Source organism: Taudactylus pleione, unplaced genomic scaffold (assembly GCF_031769625.1).
Source record: "Taudactylus pleione unplaced genomic scaffold, aTauple2 ptg000037l, whole genome shotgun sequence".
NCBI classification, from domain to species: domain Eukaryota; kingdom Metazoa; phylum Chordata; class Amphibia; order Anura; family Myobatrachidae; genus Taudactylus; species Taudactylus pleione.
This window is the reverse complement of record NW_028284439.1, coordinates 11381402-11398404: the sequence shown is the minus strand read 5'-3', so window position 1 is coordinate 11398404 and position 17003 is coordinate 11381402. Positions and strand designations below refer to the sequence as shown.

The 17003-nt window shown below is 38.7% G+C and overlaps 1 protein-coding gene across 10 annotated transcripts in view; it reads left to right on the top strand.

The window, feature by feature from the left end:
- The window catches only part of TNIK (TRAF2 and NCK interacting kinase), a 338050-nt gene that overhangs the window by 205907 nt on the left and 115140 nt on the right, over nt 1-17003 (top strand). For all 10 annotated transcript variants that reach the window (XM_088452395.1, XM_088452397.1, XM_088452398.1 and 7 more), the window contains exons 7-9: nt 2728-2858; nt 6798-6852; nt 8429-8507. In XM_088452395.1, coding sequence (XP_088308521.1) covers nt 2728-2858; nt 6798-6852; nt 8429-8507 — 265 coding nt within the window. The remainder of the gene's footprint in view (nt 1-2727; nt 2859-6797; nt 6853-8428; nt 8508-17003) is intronic.

Here is a 17003-nt window from a genome sequence, read left to right as displayed (position 1 = left end):
ATCAATCTAAACCAGAATAGTAATTTTAATTAGATTCACTCTGACTGTCAGCATAAGAGGGAAAGTAGGCAGCTTATCCTTAAAATAATAGATCTACAGTTGTAAAGTAAGTCTAACATGTAACAGGCACCAGTACTTAAAATTTCCACCCATTGGAGAGCCAAGTCTGAAGTGACAGAAGCTTGGCACCGTCTCCTAAGTCGTATGATGTGGAATTTGTCCCAATTAATTCAAAGAGAAAAGACCAAAATTGTGTCATCATCTGACAATCAGCCAAAAATATTATATATATATATATATATATATATATATATATATATATATATATATATATATATAATATTTTTGGCTGATTGTCAGATGATGACACACATACATACACATATATATATATATATATATATATATATATATATATAATGTATGTGTGTGTCATCAGCAATATAGCCCACCCTACGACTCAAAAATTAAACAATGAATATCCCGATGAGCATGTCCTGTAACTTACATGTCAGGGGCATACCGTCTGGCCCAAATAGCGAAGGTTGCTGTGGGCACCCCTGCCTTGTGCCTGTGGATAAAAGGGAATGAAACAGAAAGATAAATGTTAACAGCTATGCGGGCATGCGTGAGCCGAATAGAATTGTTTAACTCTACTATCTAAGTCATGGTCTATACTGAAACATTTCATAATCTCCAACAGGAAGGCCCTCTACACTGAATTGAGCGCTTTAGCAGCATCAAAAGAAACCACTACTGAAGTGTCCTCTTCCCCATGAGAGACATGTAGATGGGTGAATAAATTGCTTACATTAATGGAGGTATCCTGTCCAGGCATAAAACCTGTCTGGTCTGAATGGGTTATTGTGGTTATCACCTTATTTAGGTGCTTCACCAAAATCTTAATATCTATGGACAAATAAGGATATAGGTCGATATGACCCATTAAATAAGGGATCTTTCCCAGATTTAGGCAAAACTACGAGTCAAGTAGACGAGGAGCATAAAACATGTTTTATGCTTTTTATAAAGCTCCATAGAGACTCCATCCCGGAGCCTTGCTACTCTGGAAGGAATGTATGGCCATATCTATCTCATCCAAAGGTAGGGGGTATCTAAAACGTCAGCTGCTTCAGACATGAGAGAAGTAAAATATCTCATCAAGGTAAGCTTCTAAGGCTTCCCAGCCACATTGCTGCTTGGATCTATGTGAGGTAGTAAAAGTTGTAAAAAGACCTCGCTATGATCAAAAACTTGGAGTACCATTGTAACAAATGTCTGTGCTTTAATAAATGGGCCAAATAGCTACCAGTCTTATCATCACACGCGTAAACAAAAACCTGCAGTGGGATTTTATCATTAAGACAATCAATCCACTTTTTTTGGCTCGACAACCAAGCTTCAAGGGAGGAATCAAGCCGATCAGATAAGTATGCCTGCTCAAGAGCTCTAAAGGAGGTTTCTCCAGCTCCTGTTGCCTAGACAAAATCTTCAATTCAGAAATATATGTTTTATGATGGTACCATAGTAAGCTTGAAAAGTGTCCCAAACAGTAGGTGAGGAATTAGTGCCAGTGTTAATTTAATAAAAATTCCCCTCCAGGTTGCACCCATCTGTGTCAGCTGAAAGGGATTCAAACCCCAAAAGCAATGCCCACGTTGGACACTTAAATCCAGGACAAAAGGAGAATGGTCTGCAATACCCGTAACCTTATATTCTGCCTGTTAAATCAGGGGGGTCAATATGTGAACGGCTAAGGCCAGGTCAGTCCTGGATAGGTATTGATATGTGTTCGAAAAACAAGCATATTGTTTTACCTGAGGGTGCCTTTAATCTCCATGCATCAACCAGGCCCAGCTCCACTACAAGATTTCCAAACACTTTTTTGCTCGCTTTACTGATAAGCCGAGAGCTTAATGCAATCTATCCAAAAGAGGGTCAAGTACACTAAAATCACATCACAAACTATAGGAGTATTTGGAGTTATGAATTCTGCCACTTTTTTTATATAAAATCTCACTGCAGTAGGGAAATGATATTTAAATAGCTAAGAGGAGGAGCAGGGAGGAATGAATTGTGCACCCACAATATATTATTGGAGGTAGCCAGCTGGATGCGGGAGGGGACCCTCAAGGGTAGACATCGAAGCTAGGTTAGACGTAAAAAGCTTGATGTTCATTCTACCAAAAGAGCTAAAACCAGATGAATGGAGGCTGCCAAGAGCCACCACCAACATCGAATGCTCCTAAAATCAATGTGGACAGGATAGCTATCACTTTGCAACAGTTAAGGACCCACTAGCCACCAGAGAGATTACTCCATGTCCTCTCTTTAATGTTGATCATAAGTAATATACATTTTCTAATAGCGTACCCTATATCCTAATAACAAAGGTCATTGTGTGTGTGGCATTGTATTGCTGGGTAAATTAGAAAACTGTTGACTATGCCCTTAATTGTATAGCTCTATCCTCAAAGCCCTGCCCCCCTGTTCAACTATGGAAATTGTGAATGTTGAGTGGTATGCATCAATGATGAAAGGCTAATGGAAGCTTAACCCTTTAACTTGGCTCACCATATGTAAAAGGCCTAGCCTGTCTGTCTCTAGCACCAATCGGCTTTACTTTTGCACATTTAAGCATTCAAATATAAGGTGAAAGTGAATTTTAAAAGCGTTTTTATGTATGTCTGTTCAGTGCAGTGAACTTTTGCTCTTTATGCTTTATAGTGGATTTTGGAGTCAGCGCACAGTTAGACAGGACAGTAGGCAGGAGAAATACCTTCATTGGCACCCCGTATTGGATGGCTCCTGAGGTTATTGCCTGTGATGAAAACCCAGATGCAACATATGACTTTAAGGTACGTTATTGACTTTTGGGGCTAATGTTTCTAGGTGTTCTAGTATTGGTACACTATTCTATGTAGTAGATCTTCTTACAGAGACATCATTCAAATTACTTCATACCTCAGGCAAAATGAGTTACAGCAAATCTTTTTTTTTTCATTCATTTGCAACTTGAAGTCAAATGATGCAATATTTCAGGAAAGCTACAGTCAGGTGCATAAATATTGGGATATTGACAGAATTTTCATATTTTGGCCTCTATTCACCACCACAATGGCTTTGAAATTAAACAAACAAGATGTGCTTTAACTGCAGACTGTCAGATTTAGTTTGAGGGTAATTACATTCAAATCAGGTGAACGGTGTAGGAATTACAACAGTTTCTATATGTGCCTCCCACTTTTTAAGGGGCCAAAAGTAATGGGACAAACTAAACAATCCTAAATCCAAATTTTACTTTTTAATACTTTGTTGCAAATCCTTTGCAGGCAATTACAGCCTGAAGTCTGGAACGCATAGACATCACCAGACGCTGGGTTTCATCCCTGGTGATGCTCTGCCAGACCTCTACTGCAAATGTCTCCAGTTCCTGCTTGTTCTTGGGGCATTTTCCCTTCAGTTTTGTCTTCATCAAGTGAAATGCATGCTCAATCGGATTCAGGTCAGGGGATTGACTTGGCCATTGCCGAGTCAATCCCCTGAATAACATTCCACTTGCAGTATGCTTCGGGTCATTGTGAAGCGCCGTCCAATGAGTTCTGAAGCATTTGACTGAATATGAGCATATAATATTGCCTGAAACACTTCAGAATTCATTCTGCTGCTTTTGTCAGCAGTCACATTATCAATAAATACAAGGGAACCAGTTCCATTGGCAGCCATACATGCCCACGCCATGACACTACCACCACCATGCTTCACTGATGAGGTGGTATGTTTTGGATCATGAGCAGTTCCTTTCCTTCTCCATACTCTTCTCTTGCCATCACTCTGGTACAAGTTGATCTTTGTCTCATCTGTCCATAGGATGTTGTTCCAGAACTGTAATGGCTTTTTTAGATGTTGTTTGGCAAACTGTAATCTGGTCTTCCTTTTTGAGGCTCACCAATTGTTTACATCTTGTGGTGAACCCTCTATATTCACTCTTGTGAAGTCTTCTCTTGATTGCTGACTTTGACACATATACATCTCCCTCCTGGAGAGTGTTCTTGATTTGGCCAACTGTTGTGAAGGGGTTTTTCTTCACCAGGGAAATAATTCTTCTGTTATCCACCACAGTTGTGTTCCGTGGTCTTCCGGGTCTTTTGGTGTTGCTGAGCTCTCCGGTGCGTTCTTTCTTTTTAAGAATGTTCCAAACAGTTGATTTGGCCACACCTAATGTTTTTGCTATCTGATGGGTTTGTTTTGATTTTTCAGCCTAATGATGGCTTGCTTCACTGATAGTGACAGCTCTTTGGATCTCATATTGAGAGTCGACAGGAACTGATTCCAAATGCAAATGTCACACCTAGAATCAACTCCAGACCTTTTACCTGCTTAATTGATAATGGCGAGGGAATAGCCCACACCTGTCCATGAAATAGCTTTTGAGTTGATAGTCGCATTACTTTTGGCCCCTTTAAAAAGTGGGAGGCACATATAGAAACCGTTGTAATTTCTACACCGTTCACCTGATTTGGATGTAATTACCCTCGAATTAAATCTGAAAGTCTGCAGTTAAAGCACATCTTGTTTGTTTGATTTCAAAGCCATTGTGGTGGTGAATAGAGGCCAAAATATGAAAATTCTGTCAATGTCCCAATATTTATGCACCTGACTGTACATGATTTTATGCCTGTAGTAAAACTGTTGTAGGCAGGTTTTGTGCTGTTCCCAGTTACCTATGTAGAGTTTGCAAACCTCGCCTCCCAGACAATTCATTTTCAGCTCTGTTGGAAAACTCACAATTGACAATCACTTTCTATTCAAAACTTGAACAAATAATAATGCAAGAGCAAAGCAAGGAGGGGGCTCACTATATGGGGCCTGATAAGAAATACTTAAGAGTTGTTCTTCAATTTTACAACTATGAAGTTTAATCCTATTATGAGCTTAAATCCCTATTGCAATACTTGAAATGGTCTTTTTATATTAGTCTACTCAACATTTATGGGAAGAGAAAAAAATCACTTACAGCAAATAATGATTCAATAGTTCTATATATAAATATAATAGCAGGTTTATTTTAATGAGCAAAATATTTGTTTAATTATTATTCTGGTGTGTATAATTGAAATTAAGGTTGGTTGGAAATATGGGATTACATAAGTCTATTGTCCTGAATAGGAGTCGATTATTTACAAGTGCCCTAGTAATGGATCTTAATAATAGCCCCACCTTTTCTGATTGCTAATAGTTAGCTGTCGCTCTTCATGTTACCCAAATATGCTGTACTGCACTGGGCAGTCCATACATGGAAGAAACAATTGGTCAGATGAATATTCTTTCCAGTACTATCCTACACTTATTTGCTCAGGTTTCACAGTGTTGGCTCAAAAAGATGTTAAGTAAATCATAGTGCTCTATTATCCTTTTGGAATCATTTATGTGTATATGTATATTCACCTGTAACCCACTACTCTTCAGTTGCAGATTTAATTGTATTTTGTTAATTGAATTATTGCCAATTTTAATAAAACCATTATGCAAATGTTCTAGTCATGCATTGCTAGGTCATAAGAGAATTAAAACGTATCTAAATATATTTATAGCTTTTGCCCTTCTGCTGCACAGGAGGTTTCTGCCCTCCCTGAGCTCACCTTCATGTCACTGTGTGTCTATGTGTATGTCTAGTGAATGAACGGTTAAGGGAATTCTCATATTTAAGGGGATAGTGTATGTAGAAGATGCAACATAGAAACTTAAAAACTATTTGTCATAGTTATTACATGTGCCATCATTATTACTATGTATACTTTTAAAATACATTTTTGGTTTAAAGATTGAAGGAATAGTTATAATTTTATAACCAAAAACAGGAGAGGCTTACAAATTACCAGTGAATGAACACACAATACTAGCAAATGAACAAACAAGTACAGTAAATTAATAATATGACACATCAAGAAAACATAATCAATAGATCCTATCTAATATTGTACGCACTAACATTTAAGATTACTGTATTAAAACTGAAAATGTTAATTCACTGGCTGATTCACTATATATAATCTCCCATGCTGTGTAATTTTTAGTAGGAATCTTATGGCCATGCTCATGAACCCCTTATAATATTTTCTTTTGCTCAATGTACTCCTCCAGTCACCCTTCTCCAAACTTTTTGGTGTCTATTAGTCCATCTTATCTATATTACTGAGTTGAGTTGCCATTGAATTAGAGAAAGATGATCCAAAAAGTTATATACACACACATTATTGGCACAATTCCTTGTATGACACATACACACATTTTTCAGATAGTGGAAATTTATGTTGAAAGGTTTACTAAATTTTGTTTGATATATGGATCCAATATTCTGCTTATATTATTATGGACCATTCGCCTCTCCCAATAAAGCTGCATCTTTCAGGCTGTGTGTAAATCCTGAAGAGTGCTGCGATTCTACACAGCTGTCCCACTTCAAGCCTCATTTAATTTCACTGGGAATAAAAATAAAAATAAGAAAGCACCAGCCAAGGCAGCGGGCAGAGAACAATTCATCTTGTTCATTGTCGTTGTTCATCAGGGTTTAAAGCCGCAGCCCATCACTATTGGAAAAGCATTTCCCTTCAATGTGGAGTGACGTGTCCTTCGTTGTTCATTATTTTTCATTCCAAATAACACTTCTGTCCAGAAAACAGTAATTGATGATAGAATGTCCTGTAACATAAGCAGCTGCGAATCACTCATACATTCTGGATGGTTTTTAAAATGTTTTCTGTTGAATACTTTTCCCCTATTTTATTCTTTTCCAGAGTGATTTGTGGTCCTTAGGAATAACAGCCATAGAAATGGCAGAAGGAGCTCCACGTAAGTAAAACATTATCTGTTAGATTACTTTTTAGAATCTGTCTGCTCTTGAGTTTGTATTTTTTTCATGTACAGCAAATAAAACTACAGCGTTGCATTTTTTATGTACATGTCACACTAATCACTATGATTTCAGTTCTCTATTGTCAATATTGAGAATGTTGTCATTCTAAATGTAGATTATTTTCTTGTACCAGACCAGCATTCTGGACTAATTAATCTGAACTGATTTGATGACGGCACTATACTATGGGCGGCTGAAAATCATGTGACCCTAATCATGTGATCTTTGGCAGCCTTCCTACAATGTATTGGGAGCGCTCCCGACATGAGTGACTGGTCCACTGGTAAATGAATTCTGGAGAATTAAACACTCCAAATTTTCTGGTGGCAACAGCTGGCACAATTCTTCAAAAATCAGGAGACAGAAAGGCCTTCCGCCTCCAGTGCAAATCTTGAAAAGTCTCCCTAAGCATTATGTTTATGCATCTGCTAAAGAGAATAGTTATCGATCACAACTGTGCTAGAGTGGGGCTCTGTTAGAATCCTGTCAGAAGCCACTGGGCATACCTGACAGGGTTAGAATATCGACATTTTTACGGTCGGTATGCTAACACTCCCTTTCTCCCTACCCTAACCCTCCCTCCCCGGTGCCTAACCCAAACCTCCCCCCCTTAGTACCTAAACCTAACCTCCCCACACCCTAAACCTAACCCTTTCCTCTTAGTGCCTAACTCTAACTCTCCCCCTAATGTCTACCACTAACGCTAACCCTGGTACTTACCTTCGGGTTACCGGTGTTAGAATTCCGGCAGTGGCATTCTGACCACCGGAATCCCCTCCGTCTGTAGTTTAACCGCATCCCATTTATAAGATACTTAACAATGTCCCTGACAGATTAATTAATTTCAAAAAACTACTTCTTTACTTGTGCTGCTGTTATGAGTCAAATGTAAAGGTGCGTACACATGGTACGATATCTATGAACGATAATGATATCGTTCAACGATATATCGTTCCCGCATGAACGGTAATGATATCTATGGTCGTCCGTACATGCAGGTCAACTGCACGGTATCGTCACCTTTGCCTTTTCAGAGATGTGGCAGGATGACTTCACTGAAAGATATGTTTCAAGTTGTTGTGGTGCAGATCGTACCGTGTGTATGTAGCTTCAGTTCACAGGAGGAATCCTATTCTGTCCTAGAGATTGCCCTCAGTTGGAAAAATAAACACACAGGAAATAATGCAACAAGTTTAATTATATTAGATTTTATACAGCATGTAAAAAACTTAAGAAAAAATATTATACTACTTTGTTGTACTCCAAACTTTAAATCACCAATAGAACAATAAATAGTAACTTCATAATGATTTGCTATTGCATAAAGCAATACGGCCTGAATTGCAGTGGATCGGTGTAAAGACTTCTAAAGCTACAGTATTAAGGTGCTAATAGCGGGAGCAGTTTTCTGCCACTAAGTCAATCGGATAATTTTTTACTTCACACATCTAGATAGTACAAAATGTTGTCTATTGATTGCAGTTTCTGACATATTTTTTTTGTAACCTTTAGCACTCTGTGATATGCATCCCATGAGAGCCTTGTTTCTAATCCCCCGGAATCCAGCTCCTAGATTGAAATCTAAGAAATGGTGAGTCATTGCGGAGACTGATTTCCCAGTGTAATTGTGAAATGAAAGCGCTGTATTGGTACTGCCTGTGTCTACAAGTGGATTATAAACATGATGTACACAGAGAGAGAGGGGTGCTTAGTACAATGGTAAACATACTTCGAAAACCATTTTTTTTTTCCTGTTTGTCTTGTCCGCAATCCACACTTTTTTTTACTGGTTGAAACTTGACTTGGCAGTTCCTGTGCATGTAGCATAGCCTAATTTCTCAGGAAAACAACTGCCATTCTACAGAGGCATATTTTTGTTTTATTTTGAAGTATTAGGAATTCATCAGCCTGAATTGCATATGAGCTGTAGCTGGGATTCTCATGTCGCTTAAACAAATTCTTAAGAGAATGAGGGGATGATGGATGTAACAGAACATATATTGTAGGCTTTTTGCTTTTTCTTCCCCATTCAGATACATATATATATATATAATATTCCACTACATTTTTATTGAATTTTAATATCAAAGTGTACAGAAAAGAAAAGGAAGGAACACAATGGGGAATAAAAAAGTGGAATGAAAATACAGAGTAACAGAGCATGTATCTGGGCCTATACTAGGGGCTCGGTAAAACTAAGCATCAGAGACACGGGAATGGAGGAGACTAAGATCAGTAAACCTGCTCTGTGAGGAGGAGCATCCCTGCTCTTCTCTATACTCAGTCCACCAGAACCACTTCATGTGAGCAGGCGCGCCAAGAGCTGCGCGGGTCCTAAATGCGGGGGGCATGGCCACGCTCCCTTTGGAAAAAAAGTAGGAGGGGGGTCCTGGGGCCCCCCTCAGCCCGGCACATAGCCGGTGTGATCGCTCCCCCCACAGGCATAGGAGACAGTTGCGGCTGCTGCTTAGCTGTCTCCCATTGCAGCCTAGCACACAGCAGTGTGTACTGGACTGCTGTGATGGAAGAGGGAGGGGGGCGACGCCGGGCCCCTCCAGCAAGCTCGGGCCTGGATAATTAGTACACGCTCCCCCACCACTCTGTGCCCCTGCATGTGAGGAGACAATGCCGGAGTGGAATATTTGCATTCCGCAGACTTGAAATCACAATGCTTATATACAATAGAGATCAGACTAGGTATTTTGTAGGATCTCCAAATACACAATATTTTAAAAGCCGTGCAAAGCTCTGATGCAGAAAATATTACATTTTAAGTTTTGTTTACTGCATAGTATAATTTTTATTATTAGTTTGCAGCATAATTACCTTTGTTGATCTTGGCAATGCATTATTACAAATTGTAAAAAACAAAGTGCTACTGCACTGCTTGTGTATTGCCAGAGGAGTGCTTAGTGCATTCCAGAGCACATTCCCACTTCCAGACCTTGGAGTTTACTCTGGAAAATTCAATATGCTTTGCTGGTTTGCAGAATCATATGATGGAAACATATTTTCACCTTAGGATAACCATTTAATTTAATAAGTAAAATGTGGGAATATTTGGGCTGCTTTTAAGAAGATGTTTTGTTTGCTTTTAAATGTTTCATTTTTATATTATTCTAAGTGGGTCTCACAATTCACATGAATGTATAGGACGAGACTTCACCCGCTTACTGTAATACTTCTGTGCCTCAATGTCTTTACATATTTATTACATGCTGGGCAGCCAAGAGATTGATCCGCCGCTCCAGTACTAGTAGGGGCATGACCAAACCTTGTTGTGAACACATGCAGGAGTGGAGCGTGTTGAGGGTCACATGGCAGGGCCGCTATCCCAGACACGCCCACCCCTCTGTATGATCGGTGAAGGTACAGAGACCTGGGTCTGTACACCATAGGCACCTTTAAAGTCTTTTTTAAGCCTTTCATATGTTATTTCCAAATATTCTTTACTGCTTATAATATTACAGAATTTTGTGGAAAAGTTGATTTTGCCATTTACTCATTTTCTAACCACTTCTTCTTGTGAACATTTTTAGTTTGAGTGTTTTTGCTGTTTTTTTGTTACTAGATATAATTGCTTAACTATATGGTATTTTCACTAAGTTTTAAGGTGATATTGTCAGCAGATGTAAAGATGCTATAAGTGGAGAAAATTGATTCAAAACGTTTCTTTTTTTTTTTTTTTTTTTTTTTCAAAATAAGTTTTATTGTTAGAACAACAAAATATTGTGATACAAATATATTCACAATCATCTTCAACGTAGTAAAATAGAATAATCACTTTGCAATAACAATCATTCAACGAAATAATTATAATATTTGCAGTGCGGAAATCCAGATATAAATTGTAGTTGTGCATATAAGAAACATTTACATACATCGTTACATATATTATTACTGTCAGTAAATCGGTTACCATTAATGGTATAGATCAAACTCATAGATCAAGTCAGGTCAAAAAGGGGGGCCATTATCAAGCACTTCCAAATTAAACCATGATGTTCGTTGGAAACATTTCCGTATGGAGTCCTTAAGTGATGGGGAAAGAGTACGAATATAGGGTAACCATGTGCCAAAAAAACTTCAGTATACTTTTCTTTATTAGTGGACATCTCTGTCCAATCCATTGTAAACAAAAATATAATTCTAGGTTGTAATAATGTAAGAGTAGTTGGGTTAGGGTCAATCCATTGTGAGAGAATGGTCTTTTTAGCTGCTGTCGTCAATTTGGTCATAAGTAGCTTATTTCCCTTAGTCAGTCTCTGAGAATGTGTGTTTTCCGATATATTCCAAAAAGCCCATTCTCTAAGAATCACAAAATCAATTTTTAGAATTTCTTTAATATAATTATTAAGTTCCTCCCAGAAAACTTGTACCTGTGGACAATCCCACAGGCAATGCACGATATCAGCGTCAGGCGCATCACCAATAATGTATTTCAATTTAGGGGTGTAGTATGTTCTGTGTAAAATTTTTAGATGCATTTCAGCATAAGAGACTGATCCCAGTTGTTTGTTCATTTTAAAACTTGAAAGAGCAATAGACTCTATGGGGATTTGTGGGAAGACCTCCTTCCATTTTGCAAGTCCTGTAGTATTTGTTTCTAAAGCAATAAGTGGTCGGGCACAGGAATATATAAAAGATGTTGAAAAGGGTCCTTTTGGTTTACAGCGTAGTGCGCTATCTAGACACTTCCGAAAATCCACGTAACATATTTTGGATATAACTCATCGCCTGTAGATATGGAAATAAAGGGATAGTGACCAGAGGAAATTTCTCCTGCATTTGTGAACGAGTGAGAGGTTGAAGTGTTTGGTCGTGTAAAAATTGGTAAATGTACCCAACACCACTGGCGTGCCACCATTTAAATTGGGCGGAGTTACCAGGTTGAAAAGACGGATTTTTCCATAATGGTAAAAAAAATTGAGGACAATTTGGATAAATGGTATTGTGATCTAATAACTCGCCATGCTGTGCATGTCGTATTTATTAATATGTTTTCTCTAGCTTCTGAAGGTATATTACGAGGATGGGTATGTAATAGAGATATCAAGTTGTGGTGGGGAATAAATGCCTGCTCCATAGAGTATGTGGTGTAAATGTTATGACCTCCAATCCAGTCCATTGCTATTCGATAATTAGCAGCCATAGCATATTGTCTGAGACATGGCAGATTTACCCCTCCTAAATGTGTCTGCTGTTGCAATTTAAACAATGAAATTCTCGTTCGTTTTCCTGCCCATATAAATTTTTGTAGAGCCTGATTACAAAATTTAAGGTCTCTTTTGTCCGGGATAATTCTCAAAATTTGGAGAATATAAAGGAATCTGGGGAAACTGATAATTTTGTAAAGGTGACATCTACCTATGTAGGATAGTGGAAGATGGGCCCATTTATTGAAATCATTATATATTTTTAACAATAGTGGGGCGTAGTTAACCTCATATAGTTGAGAAGGGTGTGAAGGAACATTGACCCCTAAGTAAGTAATGTATTTATCTGCCCATTTGAAGGGAAAAGAATTTTCCCATCCTGCCTTCGCCTCCCCAAAAAAGGCCAAGGCCCTTGTTTTAGCATAGTTAATTTTAAAACCCGCTATCTCCTTGAACACCTGCAGAATTTGTAGGAGTAGTGGAATAGCTTCCTTAGGGTTGGCAAAATATAATAGGAGGTCATCAGCAAATACCGAAAATTGAATCTCGTGTTTTGCCAAGAAAATGCCTCGCCAGTCTCTTGCTTTTTTCAAAATGACGCAGGAGGGGATCTAGGGTTAAATCAAAAAGTAGTGGCGAAAATGGGCAACCTTGTCTCGTGCCTCGAGTTAGGCAAAATGGTCTGGTATTTAAGAGATTTATTGTCAAAAAGGCTTTCGGATCTTGATATAATGTTTCACGTTTCTTTTTTCTTTACCGATTGAGTGAGTTGGGATCTATTATACCAGCCACTGGCATAGGATGCCTGGTGTAATTATACATACAGATGGGTCCACATACATCTAGCCTCCTGACGCATTAAACAGCCCTTCTAGTCGTGCCATGCCGTGGCGTGACTCTGTTGCACAGAGCGTCTTTTCATGCGTCTTTTTACCTTCAAATGCGTCTTATTCGCACAATGATGCACATAGAAACTTCTGCTGATTAAAATGATATGCAGCATGTCTATTTTCTGTGCGTCAGTGCGTGTATCTGCATGCAAAATTCTACATTACATTGTCAGCGGCTGTAACACTGTAACGTAGTGTTTTGCATGCAGATGCACCCATGGAAGCACAGAGAACTCAGGCATGCTGCATATCATTTTAATCAGCAGAAGCTGCTTGTGCTATCTATTCGCATCGCTGTGCAAATAAGTCACATTTGAAGGTAACAAGTTACAGGAAATGACACTCAGCGCTACACAGTCGTACTAAGCTCCCGCATTGTATGGCGCCACTTGTAGCACACTGAGGATAGATGTATGTGGGCACATCTGTACTGTAGATGCTTTTGTTATTTCTTTACAGTCATGTCAATGCACACTCTTGGCTTCATAAATATATTTAAACCAAAAACATTTTACATTCACAAATTGATTTGAAAAGATTCTTGTGTGATATGACCAAAATGTAGTCTTAAGTAATATAATCCTGCAACAACATTTGCCTTTAGATTCTGAGTACTGAAAGTATTCTCTAGTTTTTTATCCCCAGTGCATTTATTTTCTATTGTCTCTCTATCTTATCTGTACTGTCAGTCTGTTTTTGTTTTTCTCCTCCGTTAGTCCTTTCTCGTATGCAGCTCATTTTTTGTTTGTTGTTTTTTTCTCATTTTTGCTGGGTTTTTTTTTGTCTTCTCATTCTCTGCTTGACTTGAGCATACAACTTTCTGCTATTTCATCACGAAGGAGAGATGCCAGCTCAGTCATCTGAACAGAAAGTTCCCATTTCCACTGAGAAAAGCACCTGGCGTGCATGTGGCTTAGGAAGAAAACTAACACATGGCGTGACCTTGCTGACATCACCAGAATGGGATTCGGAATTACATACAAAGAGAAAATACATAAATCTTATTTGTCATTTGTGTCGGAATTGCTTACATAAATGTCTATTTCTGGTTTATGTCAATTAATTTTTTTTCAGCTGTGTGTGTGCTCTATATGCATTGTTTGCATGTCCTGCCAATAGGATGGTTGATTATCGGTTGCAGTGAAAATTATTTTGTTATGCCTGCGATGCTGTCAGCTTTCTGAGTAATTATGAAAGCAACCAGTTTAACACCCGTATTCAGCCAAAGCTAGGCGATGTCCATTGGGAACACTGTTGGGACGATGGTGCCGACAGATGGGATGGAGGGAATGAAATCAGGACTGGGAGTTATGCTGTAATGAGAAGATATTTCAAAAAGTATTTAATAGCTTTACTTGTAGCTTTGTATAATGTACTGTTTTTACATACTAGCCTACTTTTTAAAAATCGTTTCAGGGAGATTGTGAAAGCAACACGCAGCGTTAAAATGGACGTGTACTGCTACATCTGGGAGGCGTGTCATAACATTGACTTACATCCAATGTACACAAGCCCCAATGCTGTTAGTAAGATTCATATGTAATGTTTCACAAGGGGTTCCATATAAGTGGCCACAAGAAACCTTGTATATAGCCAAAGGGGTCATGGTGTCTTATAACCAGTGAAGGTAAATGGCACTGATGATCCTATTTGAATGTATGTCTCTGATTTCTTTTTTTTCCTCCATGTATATACCGGCTACATAACGGGGGTAAGTTGCAATCAGGGAGATTGCTAGACTCTTCAGGGAGTCAGGGACATTGCTACTATTTCAGGGAGTCTCTCTGACAATCAGGGAGAGTTAGCAAGTACAGTCAGGTCCATAAATATTGGGACATTGACAGAATTTTCATATTTTGGCCTCTATTCACCACCACAATGATTTTGAAATGAAACAAACAAGATGTGATTTAACTGCAGACTTTTAGATTTAATTTGATGGTAATTACATCCAAATCAGGTGAACGGTGTAGGAATTACAACAGTTTCTATATGTGCCTCCCACTTTTTAAGGGGCCAAAAGTAATGGGACAAACTAAACAATCCTAAATTTAACTTTCACTTTTTAATACTTTGTTGCAAATCCTTTGCAGGCAATTACAGCCTGAAGTCTGGAACGCATAGACATCACCAGACGCTGGGTTTCATCCCTGGTGATGCTCTATGCCAGGCCTCTACTGCAAATGTCTTCAGTTCCTGCTTGTTCTTGGGGCATTTTCCCTTCAGTTTTGTCTTCATCAAGTGAAATGCATGCTCAATCGGATTCAGGTCACGGGATTGACTTGGCCATTGCATAACATTACACTTTCTAGATTTAAAAAAATATTTGGTTGCTTTTGCAGTATGCTTCGGGTCATTGTCCATCTGCACTGTGAAGCGCCGTCTAATGAGTTCTGAAGCATCTGACTGAATATGAGCATATAATATTGCCCGAAACACTTCAGAATTCATTCTGCTGCTTTTGTCAGCAGTCACATCATCAATAAATACAAGGGAACCAGTTCCATTGGCAGCCATACATGCCCACGCCATGACACTACCACCACCATGCTTCACTGATGAGGTGGTATGTTTTGGATCATGAGCAGCTCCTTTCCTCCTCTTCTCTTCCCATCACTCTGGTACAAGTTGATCTTTGTCTCATCTGTTCATAGGATGTTGTTCCAGAACTGTAATGGCTTTTTTAGATGTTGTTTGGCAAACTCTAATCTGGTCGTCTTGTTTTTGTGGCTCACCAATTGTTTACATCTTGTGGTGCACCTTCTATATTCACTCTTGTGAAGTCTTTTCTTGATTGTTGACTTTGACACATATACATCTACCTCCTGGAGAGTGTTCTTGATTTGGCCAACTGTTGTGAAGGGGTTTTCCTTCACCAAGGAAATAATTTATTTTGTCATCCACCACAGTTGTTTTCCGTGGTCTTCCAGGTCTTTTGGTGTTGCTGAGCTCTCCGATTCGTTCTTTCTTTTTAAGAATGTTCCAAACAGTTGATTTGGCCACACCTAATGTTTTTGCTATCTCTCTGATGGGTTTGTTTTGATTTTTCAGCCTAATGATGGCTTGCTTCACTGATAGTGACAGCTCTTTGGATCTCATATTGAGAGTTGACAGCAACTGATTCCAAATGCAAATGTCACACCTAGAATCAACTACAGACCTTTTACCTGCTTAATTGATAATGAAATAACGAGGGAATAGCCCACACCTGTCCATGAAATAGCTTTTGAGTTGATAGTCCCATTACTTTAGGCCCCTTAAAAAGTGGGAGGCACATATTGAAACTGTTGTAATTCCTACACCGTTCACCCAATTTGGATGTAATTACCCTCAAATTAAATCTGAAAGTCTGCAGTTAAAGCACAACTTGTTTGTTTCATTTCAAAACCATTGTGGTGGTGAATAGAGGCCAAAATCTGAAAATTCTGTCAATGTCCCAATATTTATGGACCTGACTGTATGTGTTTATGGTCGTGAGAGCTAGATTTATTTTTATCTCTTTGTACCAAGATATAAATCACCCCTGCTTTCTAAAAGAGACCACAAGAAGATTAATCAATAACCTGTTTGTGGTCCATAGGCTGAGTACCTACTATAATTTTAGTTTTAAACACATTTCAAATGTGACCTATTGTGGTTAATGATCCCTTGTGGTCATGGGAAGGGGTATCAATGGAGGACACTAACAAAGGATAGCAAATGCCTCAGGCTGCAAATGCTAGTTGACATATCGTCATTCTAACCAACGGTTTCCTTTCCCATTTACATGCTTTTAACAGTATTAATAAGGGCCTGGCTTTTTTTTAGGAAGTTGAACATTTTTTAATTCTGTAAGTAAAGTAGTCTTCTATCTGTCTAATAAACAGACAGTGTCACTTTCTGTGAACAGACAAGCCGCCTTGGAGACTTGTTGTGCACTGCTTCTGAAACTTCACACATTCTCCAGACATAAGCAGCAACAAAAGGTCAGGAAATTTATATTAAGGAAATGGAATGAAATGTGGAAAGAGAGACAGGATACAAATAACTTGTGATCTCAGG